The sequence below is a fragment of the Mercenaria mercenaria genome, chromosome 4 (assembly GCF_021730395.1).
Source record: "Mercenaria mercenaria strain notata chromosome 4, MADL_Memer_1, whole genome shotgun sequence".
Lineage (NCBI taxonomy): Eukaryota > Metazoa > Mollusca > Bivalvia > Venerida > Veneridae > Mercenaria > Mercenaria mercenaria.
Window position 1 is genome coordinate 46,151,562 of NC_069364.1, and position 11,865 is coordinate 46,163,426.

The window sequence follows — 11,865 nt, forward strand, 5'->3', positions numbered from 1 at the left end:
GTAGTCGTCAAGTGGAGGAGCCTGGTATGATCCAGTTATAAACTACAACCTAAGGAATACCTTTATTACCAATGCAATGGTATTCTGCCTTAGCTCGAATCTGTTTGACTGCATATATATTTGTTTGAGTGAAAGTTTTCAAAGAAATTTAATGTGACAGTTCATCAGTCAATACATAAATCGGATTGGGCGTTGATGCATAAAGAAAATACAGTGACAAGTGGAAGTTGCTTCGATTAAGCTGTCTGTTTTTATTCCTGCCTCTTTCCGTGATCGCTGATTCCCTCCTCAGATTGAAACGTCTTCGTCAGACACTGCTGCTGTCGTATAAGGAAATTTTTGATGTATTATTTTTATTGTCATTTGTACCTATTCAATCCCTGTCAAACTCATTATCGACGCTAGAACTGCCCACAAAATTAGGCGCCACAAAATTATTCTCCATTGTGACAAAATACCTCCTCCTTGTGTTCGTATCTTGCGCTCTTTGATAATGAACGCTAAGCAAATCTTAGTCTCTTTTCAATAATTTATTCATACATATATAAATTATATTCTTAAATGCTTTAGATTATATAAATAGTTCATTGTTCTCGAAGAAATTCCTACATTAAACCAGTTTTGTTTTGTTTTGTTTCTAGTGTTGTAAAGTCGGGACGGTAGGCGTGATCCAATGTTGGAAACAGAAATAATAATACGTGAAATTCGATTTCTCTTAAGGGGGGCTTAATTTTTTCACGATTTTAAACGGGATTCAGCCTGAATGAGGTAACTGGAAAAAAAACTAGCATATTCAAGGTATAAATACTTTAGATGTTTGTTGATATGTTTCAATAAGATACAAATAAGATACCTTTTATAGCCGATGTTCATCTACATATCATTCCAAGCTGTCCATGCACCATTGCAAGTTCCAGAAAAATACGTAAGACAGTACAACCATATAAAGGAAACAAACAGGAGGCAGTATGCAGGTAAAGTTAATGTCTTTATTTCAAACATTTAAGCTATTTATATCCACGCGTCAAAATGTAATGTCATCATGTTTATTTTTATATATGCAGAAATCACAACAATGTTTGAGAATAACATAATTGCACTGTAATACAAATACGAACTGACGACATCACACATCACCGACTGCAACCCCGATGTAATTATTATCAGTAACAGTAATTGGCTGTTAACAATTTCGTAAAATTAACATGATTTATCAGTAATCAGTCACTTTTGATTACATGTTATAAGAATGTATAATGTTTACTTACAAAGGAGTAGTTTAGTAAAATAATGTTAGATCTTCACATATGAATTCCTTCAAAAGTGGAAGCTTCACAGATCTCCCATCACGACGAAAATGAATATGTTGCAGGCTCGGTTAAAGTCAGCCCGTTCATTTACCTCAGTGCAAATGCATGCTACTGGTCAAGCGCTCTATCCCCGGATTAAATGTGCTCAATATTTGCACATGTTAAAAGTATGAAATTACAATTTAAGACATACGCTGACATATCACAGTGTACAAAACGTTGTGTACAAGACGTTGTTTTGTGTGTGTGTGTGTGTGTGTGTGTGTGTGTGGTGGTGGTGGTGGTGGGGGGGGGGGTGTATGTGTGTGTGTGTGTGTGTGAGAGAGAGAGAAGCTAGTAAATATGTTTGTGTCACGAATTGAAAAGGGAAGTAGCTTTATTTCTATTCTTTAAAGTGTTAAATATTTCATTAATATGACAAAGTTGTCTTACAAAACAAACAAAGACAAGCATAAAGTAGCAACAGTATAAGCCAGAAGTTTATATGTACGGATTTAGCAATATGTTCCGGTATAATAAAACTTTAATTAAATGATTTAAAGACATTAGTATAAACATAAATTAAACAAAAAGCAGTCAAGGAAGTCACAGGTTTAGAAAACAGTTGAGGAAGTCACAGATTAGAAGGATTTGTAGCCAAGATTGAACATTTTTACTAATCTGTTTGCAGAATGTAATTCTAATAATGAGTCAGATACAATATGCAATTTTTAAGTGATCTATTTTCAACCTCAAGTTTTATTATCACGTTATGATTGGCATACTGTAATCAAAATTATTTTGAAGCTGTCATAATTATTGTTATTAAAAAATTCATTGTTTTAGTACAAAGAAATATTTACAACCTATTTTGAAGTGTTCTAGAAAAAGTAAATTTGTGTAATCCGGTTTCAAAGAATGACCCGACATCAATCATAAAATATTAATATTCAATAAAATCAAATCTGTAAACCATTAGTAAGCCTGAATATTATCCCATGCTCCATTACTGTCGATGAAACTTTAAAGATAATTTACTACAATGTTCAGCTTTAATTTTCAATATCGAAGTATTCCTCGCGGTTTTCAGGCAATATTCACATACATAGTTTATGTTGGTTTTTCCATTTTAATATTTTTCGAAGAAATTGGTTTAGTTAGAACTGTCTAATGAAAGTTATAAACATATTGTGTTAAGCATTGTAAATTTAAGTAAATGTTATCTTTTTCTAAATTATTATAGGAATGGTGTCATGTATGGATGAGTCCATAGGCGAGATAGTGGATACAATGAAGAAACGTGGGATGTGGGATAACACATTGCTTATCTTTACCACCGGTATTATATAGATATTTATACATTTTAGAAAGAAAATGTTTAGTAAATCCGTGTAATTTCCCCTGTGGGTTTTGTTTTACTGAACGTGCATATGCGGTGACCCACTGTGTTCGTTTATTTCTTTGTTTTGTCATCATGTGTTTGCTTTGCGTGTGTGTACGTCTGAACGTAAAGCCTTAATAGCTGTTATTCTTGCTAAATATTTTAGTTTTCTTCTCTTCCAATAAGAAATGGTGTTCTCTATACTTGTTGTCTTTTTCTGAAAATCCAGTTCAATTATTTTATTTATATCAATATCAAATTTGATACCAAACAGCATAAATTGTGTATCTCCCCAAGAAAGTTTCAGTTTCATTTCATTTTGATCGACCGTGTACTATACTTTAAGGAACCAATCCAAACAATTTTTGTTTTGTCAAAATTAACTTTTAGGCCGGATATTAAAGCGAGCTGATTTAGCAGATCCATATAAAAACAGTTTTCAGGGGCTTTTCTGAGCCATCTAAAAGTAGGGAGGTGTCGTCAGGAAATTGTAAAATGACGTATTTCTCTCCGTTTATTTTGATACCTGAGATATATATATACATTGCTTTATTTTAATACTTAAAATTTCAGCACAAACGATAAAAATTTACGGCGATATTGGGTCTCCTTGTCTACAGTCTCGTTTAACTGAGAAAAAAAAGCTTGACAAAAAACCATTAAGTGATACACAAACCTTAGTATTAAATAAAAAAAAAACAGCTTGACCAATCTTATAAACACTTCACAAAATTAAAAGAATGACAATGTTTTCCCAACGGAACTAAAGGATAAAGAGTCAAAAGCTTTTTCAAAATCAATAGGCATCATTAATCCAGGAATATTTTTGTCTCCACAATACTTCATAATATCATAAACTAAGCGAGTATTTCACCAATATATCTATTCTTAATAAATTCAGTTTGATCATTAGACACTAGAACACTTTTTTAAATTCATTTGATATGTTACCTGAAGGTGCCCGCCCGCTTAGCTCAGTAGGGAGAGCGTCGTTGGTCTACGGATTGTGGGGTCGCGAGTTCAATTCCCGGGCGGGGCGTATGTTCTCCGTAACGATTTGATAAAAGACATCGTGTCTGATATCATTCGTCCTCCACCTCTGACAATTCATATGGGGAAGTTGGCAGTTACTTGCGAAGAACAGGTTTGTACTGGTACAGAATCCAGGAACACTGGTTAAGTTAACTGCCCGCCGTTACATGACTGAAATACTGTTGAAAACGGCGTTAAACCCTAAACAAACAAACAAAAGCTACCTGAAGGTAATTTTATACTACTTTAAACAATGTTATTAGCCTCTAATTCTTGAGATAATGCATTAGCTTATTATCTTTTTGTAATTGTTACAAGTTTCATATTTTTAGGAAAGGGGTTCATAACAAAGGCCTAATGTAATGTTCTCACAATAAAGTTTTCAATTCTGTTCCAAAATATTTCGAAAACGTATTTATGACAACGGTTTTGGGGGATAGAATTCTAAAATTACTGACTGTCATTACAGGTCCGCTACCTTAATTACATCATATAATAAACTATAATACAATTACTCTTACCTATTACCTTTCTTCTTTTGATTTTCCAAAATTTTTCCATCTTGAAACTTTCAAATTGTATTTCTTCTCCAATAAGCACAAAATTCACACTTTCTAAATGCATGTATCATTGTTTCCTCAGATGGGGAGACATTCCATTTAGCTAGAAACTCGATCAGATGGCATTCAGTATCTCCAACTGCAAGAAAGGCAAACGGAAACAAGAACCGGAAGTAATATCCATGATGTGAGTCAGATTACACCAAAACTCTTTGCAACTGCCGATGATCCTGAACGCTGTCCAGTAGAAATGTACAAATTGTACAAGAGTAAAAGGCCGCAAACATTTTTTGAACCAGATCATCATTTTTATATCGCACCTCGCACAAGCTCCCAGGTCACTGACGACGAACATTGGTTCATGAAAAAAGGCGTGAAGAAAGGAAACTTGGCTGTTTATTGAAGATAATGGCTGCTGATTGAGGGCTCGATGAAAGTAAAAGATTGACCATTCATTTAACCCCCAAGCATCTTATCCAGTCTGTGATGAATTACTCCTCCATGTCCGAGGAAAAACACAAGCAGTGCTCAAGAATTCTTTTCACTGTAAGACCAAGTTCTGACAGGCAATCATCCTCAGCCAGCTGCTCAAGTGCCAGTGATGGTGAACTTCCTGACATTAACCAACCATGTCAGTCTGCATCATTTGTTTAACCTGTGGCATCTGCTAGCTCAAGTTCATGTTCTTGTACACTGTCACATAATATGTCGCTTACAAATCTTGAACCACGAAGTGACTATGAGAAACTTTCAGCATTAATAATCACCAAGTTCGTGCACAAGAATATCAAATTCAAAGTAGGCCTAACGTACATGTACCAGTGACAGTACCCGACCCATGTCCGGTTTCTTCCAATTCTACTAGAAACTCCATTTTAGTTGTAAACAACACACAGCTGGATTCTCTGTTTTCTGGTGCAATGTTGCATATCCAAAACTTCAACATGTTCATGAAATAAAGTTGTACTGGATATTAGACTCAAATTGTATTGGCAAGATGGCTGTGACCTCGGTCGTGATTTGACCTGATTTGACACTTGACTTGTTTGAAATTCATTCACGAATCTTTAAATGCATTGATATTTTGACTGATCAAACTTTATGACATTTTATCAATGTTCCCGCTTACAATGCCTTTAAGGTGTATATCTTAAAACCTAAAAAGGGTATCAACTAGAATTATTTCTTCATGCGCGAAAATCATGTCGCCATAATACCGTCTCAATATTACGTCACGATAGAAGGGATACAACTCAGGAAGTATCTGTGTAAAGGTAGCAACCCTAATGAACTGAAAAAGGGTGAAAGGATAAATAGAATAATAGGCTGGTGCCCTGGATCGGCTCCACAATTTATCGGGTGAGCCTATGGCTCACCCGATAAATTCTTCCGCCTCACAGGATAACTTTCTCCATCCACGACACCAACCTATTATTCTCTATGTCTATAAGGCGTACTGTTTGTTCTGTCTTCAATATAACATGGTGATTGATCTTACACTGAGGTTATTGAAATGGTTTCACAATTTGACATTAATGTAAACAATAGAGCGGCATCCCGCTCAAGATGGTGATGCGTTGCATATAGGTCAAATTTACTTCATGTACTCTCCAATATTGCATAAAGGGTGGTAATATACTTATAAAATATAAGACTTTGTTATTTAGATAAGTGGATTGAGGATGAAACTATTGATATAAAAAAAAAGAAAATAGGAAACAGAAGGGAAATATACAGGATTAAAGCAATATGTATTTTTGTATAAGTAATCTAGTTTAATCATAATATATAGTAAATTGTAGAGAAAGAACAGAAAAAAGCTTTTGTTTTATTTGGCTTAAACAACGCGATTGATGGATTCAAATAGCATTGAATCTTAAATATAAGAGATCTTTAAAAATGAACAGAAACCGTTCTGTTAACGACACTTTCCTCCTGACTACGGAAAGGTCTCATTCTTTGCTCAGATTATACGAGGGCTATTCTTAAAATAATGGCATTCGTGCTGGAATGTTGTACACAGTGTACTTCAAATTTAGTTTATCCCTTCAATGGATTCGCCTTTCTCTTCAACGCACTTTCGCTGTCGAGAAATTGCAACAGGGTAGTCTCCCCATTGTGTTTAGTAACAAAATTACAACTCCGAGGGTTTATATTTGATAAATATTTGCGCAAAACCAACACCCTTTTTAGCTTATATGTGCGGAAGTGTCTCTTATGCATGTTGAAATGCAATGCACATGTAGATCAGCAAAGCTATATATTACTCACACTGTGACTGATAACGATGAATTTGGAACGAGAACAAATGTTTCAAAGGACTTAGATCTGGTTAATAAATTGAATGATTGATTTGTAACGCTTCATCTCTTAGAAACCTTTGGACAAATATCTTATACGTATTGTTTAAAGCTTTTTTACGCGATGTAGAACGTCTCGACAATAATAATATGAAAAATAAATTGGTTATGTATTTTTTACGAACATTTAAGTCAAGTTGTTTGAAAAATTTGAAGAAAAGCGAGAATTTCAACGCGATAAAAAAATAAGCAACAGTATATGATATTATTAAAAAAGTCTTAATTCTTTTACCTATGCAGAACTTTAGAATGATACACATTTTATATGTTTTCCTTTTTGAAGAAGAAAGAAGACATGTATGTAGTTTATCGCTATTTTAAATTTTTAAGTCCCAACCTTGTTAAAACAGATTTTCAAAAGCAGAAAAAAAGATTGAATTTAATTTTATTTTCTTAACTTTCCTTTTATAAAAAAGAGCTTTTACGATCAAGTACCATTTTCTTGGCTTTTCTGCTGAGTAATGTTTGAAAACTAACACATACGTTTGAGAATGTCTTCGTCGGAACCTGTCATTGTATTAAACTATTTCATCTATATAATACAAACTCAGCATAATCGAAGCATGGACAAAACTTGATTCACGAACATGCATCATTAGGAAAAGATAAATTTTAGCTTGGTAAAGGTGTTTCAAAACAAACGAAATGGATTTTAAACTTTTATAACAGGTAGTATTGAATATGATCAATGTTTGCTAAGCTTTTATTTTATGCTTACTGGTGAATAGCAGTTGGATATAAATCAATATCACCCAGTGGTGTTGTTGTTTCTGGACTACTTTTCTGAATATGTAAAAAACCGGATTACTTCCCTTGCTAATATAACGTAATCGGTAACTTCCTTTGAATGCCGTCTATCGTAACAGATACTGAGATAGTCAATGATGAATCTCCTTAACAACGATGACAAAAATGATGATTAATAATCCTGAGTCGTTGTTACTTGATGATTATATGATGGAAAATTTGTTTGATTTTTCTGCTGTGGAGATAGACATTAACACTTTACCCAAAGTTCCCTCTGCCCGGAGGTTTCAAGCTATATCATCTGAGGATGTATAGAATTTCCTATAATTAAACCAATCCAAAAACGCAGAAAGGAAGACAACAGGTGACATGAACCTATTTCAGTATTTTTTACTGTCAAAAGGTTATCTTAGAAAGCTAGAATTTGTCCAGAGACAAATCAGTTAAACCAATATTTGTGCGGATTTCTCCTGTCCATACCAAACAAATAAAAATAAAAATGACTGAGAAGTATAATTGGTTCAGTTAAGGACGCTCGCTACAGTTTCGTAATTTTTTTCTCAATAATATATTTTGATGAAATGTTTTGTATTAAAAGATCATGTTATGATGTATTGAAAAATGAAATAAAAACACTAGGTCACCAGTTTTGTTTCAATTTAATTTGCCCCTAGATATGGTGCTATTTTAAACATTTTTCACAATTTCTGTAATCCTAAAATATCTCTCAGTAAAGTACAATAATCAGCATAAATTTGATTATCTAAGCATTTTTATAACGGGAAACAATATATCTATTTGAAACATGCTCAGAGAAATCAAAAGAACATGATTTTGTAAAGAAATGAATACTTGTTCAGCAGACCCAAGGGCTATTGTTGCATATTTTTGTCAGTTTTAAGTTGGTACTTCTGCTATTTTATCGAGTTTCACATAATAGAATTTAATCATACTCTGCACATACCTTTAGTTATGACTACCTAATCTAAAACAAAAAGAAAATTGATAGGTCACCATATTAGATTTCGCTTAAATCAAATTACAACGAGGTGGGGTGTGGCGGGCATTTCAACGCATGTTGGTACGAAATACTCATTCAGTGTTTGAGTAAATGACTTAGAAATATATTATATAAAATTTTCAAACGGCAAACTTCTTAATAAGCGGATTTGTAGGTGTTTCTGAACCTTTTTTTTATATGGCATAGAACGATGAAAGTTTCCGCTCTTTTTTTTAAACAAAACCTATAGTTTACGAATGTACGGTACGGGATTAGAAACAGCTGTGACTCAATGCAGAGTTTGAGCCCTGGTATAAATAACAGACTCCAGTATATGTCGGACTGAAGCAATTTGAACAAAAGTACTTTAAATGTATATATTTTGTAACCATGGCGATACTTACCCTAACCTTTAGTCAGTATATTATACATTTTGTACATTAAATGCATGCGAACATACAATAATTTGCGCATTTTTACCGTACGCGATATTAGATAATTACTTCCGGGCATGCGCAGAAGACCGCACCAAGTCTGCAGTGAGCTACATCACAACCAAATTGGCACGGTGTTGGGGTAAATATCGACCCGTCCGGAAAAACTGTAGCGAGTGCCTTTAACAGGTATTCACGGTCGACGAATTAGCAGTATTCAGTTATATCACGTTGAATTTGCCAAGTCCAGGCAAGTGTTAAAACCTAAAGTAACATCTTAAAAGTATAAGAAAACTCAACAAGTCAAAAGCTGCTGATCCACTGGATAAAGAATTGATAGAAAAATTCTATTGATATGGTACACTTAGTGGAGAGATCCAGGAGCACACCTTCATTCAGTGTGGATGATTTGTACCCTCCATTTTGGTATGAGAACAGGGCAAGAAGCTTTATATATTCGATTTAGTAATATTCAGTTGAAAAAGTACTGGGGGAGTATCTTATTTAGAGAGACAAACCAAGACGAGGACTTGGACCAATTTGCGAGATATCAGGTACTTAAAACGCTTTTATAACATTCATGAAAATATTGAACTGTCTCCCTATTTATAAAATATATCTCACTATTAATTCAATGTATTCTAACGAAAAATGTATAATAATTAATTAATAATATCACTGATCTTTTAAAATACATTGTTCAGTATTGTGACAGGATGGACGAACACAGGACAATAACTACCAGAACAACTTAAAAACCATTACAATATTTAAAAAAATATTTACAGAAAATGATTATTTACAATGAATGAAGGAAGAAGAAAAAAATATTATAAGAAAATAACGAACAGAAAAAAAATCTGAGCTCAGTATCTATTTCTAGCAGATGTAAAGTCCTAAAACTAACAGTTCCTTTCTAACATCACGTAACACAAGTGTTTTCTTTTACTTCAAACTTAAAGTAGGACTAACTAAAAACTAAACTTAAAGTAATGACCCGCTAAACCGTGAAAACGTTGACTCCTTTTTAGCTCCCTGTGCTGGTAGGTGTTTGTATCCCTGAGCTGTCTGAAAACAAATTAACCTCGGGTATTGTACTACAGGGTCGTGACATCATCACCAGGTAAAAGTCGTCTGGTGGAAGAACCTAAATTTATAACATATTGTAAGCCCCATAGCAAAAAATAAATAAGGGCAGAAAACTGCTCCTTTGGGTACACCATACCTCCGTAGGCTCCCATAAATAATACGTGCTATTTATACAAAATGTATGTGCTGCTAAGTTTATACGTCACGTGATAACAATACGTCACTTATTACTTTCATTATTTCTCAAATAAACTACTTACTAGTCTAAAGTTTAAGTATGAAAAAGATATGAAAGATTTATGATGAAAAATTATAGATAAGGAAATGATAAACTGCAGCTATTATTTACAACTTCAAATTAACATAAATGTTATACAATAGCTAGTATGAATGTTATATCAACTACCATACAACAAAACGGACATTGTATAGATATGCTATAGACTGGCACACAACTGTTTTAAATTACAATTACAGATTAGATACACGGTACTATACTTGCCAACATATACATTTATATGTTACTATGCAATGCAGTACCGGCGTTCCATACTTTACAATATGAAAACATTTACATATACGATTTATGACTAAGATACCTTACAAATTATCATGTTACAAAATTTTCAACATAAATCTTACAGCTTATACAAACGAAATATTTAGATTCCTCTTTCGAAATAGATAATTTAGAAAAGTATGAAAAATTTAATAACTTGTCCTGACATACCGAAACTATCTAATTTCCTGCCGAAAAGTAAATGTTTTTTACAAAATTCTGTAGAATTAACAAAAATTTACTAAATAAAAATCGTAATTCAAAAATTAAACAAAAATCAAACAAGTAAATTTCTTTCCTCGATCGAGCAAATTTTTCTAGCAACAAAAATCAAAGTCACGTAATTTCGTCTAATGTCGAAAATGGTGTGCTGTAAATATATAAAGTCCTGTCTATTTGTTGGGTTATGTCTCGCCAAATACTAGATTTCATGGGACTCACGACATATGCGTGTACTCTGACTATTTTCAGTTTCAAGGGAATCACGATAAAGCCGGGAAATTCAACTACTTGGCGCGGATATGAAATGGACAATTTAAGGTGGAATGCGCCCCATTTTTTTTTTTGCCGAATATTGGCATGAAATTTATACTGTACAAAATTCAGGATATATGCGATTGAGTTCCGGTTTTACTTTTTCGCCTTATTGTTCGTGATTTTTGCTATTGTGTAAAAAAAACATGGCCCCTGACGTTATGCTAAAAAAATTAGGGTAGGTAGGTCGGATTTTTTTTTATTTATTTATTTTTTTTTTTAATTAAGTGAGACTTTTCGGAAATTTTTTTTGTGTCAAAAAATGAATACAAATAAGGGGGTTATGTTCGTGCAACGCCCAGTTCCGAGTGCTTTCGGCATTTTTCCTTTCCCGCGCTCTGAATGTCATATAAATGAAAAATACAAAATAATTGTCACTTTGCATTCAGAAAATGCTAATTAATGGTATAAAATTCAACGAATTAAGATTTACGCATAGGACGTCAGAGACGATATTGTGACGTCAGAACGGAAAATCTCACATCAAGTTTTGTTACAACTTTTGCCTTAAAATCCAAATACGACGAGAAATTTGACATATACACATCATACACTTGCTGAAATAAAGACTGCAATGTACAAATAAGCATCTGCTTCCTCTGTGAATTATTTTAACAGAATATCAAGGTACGAGTCGCATATAAGAAAAGGAAATTCGTGTATGTTTTCAGAAACAAGTAATTTTGGAACGGTGTATTTTGCGTATTTTTTAAATAAAATATTATTTCAATATTTAATTGCAGGTACGTATAGCAGTGAAGATTAATCATGCTAGCCAGCCACCGCTGCAAAATAAACTGTTTGCAGAAAAATTGCATCTGTCGCACATATAGATAGGAACATTTTAGCCAAAACACTGCAATTTTTTTTTTTAAACTGG

The 11,865-nt window shown here is 33.4% G+C and overlaps 1 protein-coding gene across 1 annotated transcript in view; it reads left to right on the forward strand.

The window, feature by feature from the left end:
• Positions 1-4,107, forward strand: part of LOC128556343 (arylsulfatase B-like) — a 28,011-nt gene extending 23,904 nt beyond the window's left edge. The window contains exons 2-3 of the mRNA XM_053541082.1: positions 863-974; positions 2,533-4,107. Coding sequence (XP_053397057.1) covers positions 863-974; positions 2,533-2,639 — 219 coding nt within the window. The 3' untranslated portion in view covers positions 2,640-4,107. The remainder of the gene's footprint in view (positions 1-862; positions 975-2,532) is intronic.
• The last annotated feature ends 7,758 nt before the right edge of the window (positions 4,108-11,865 follow it).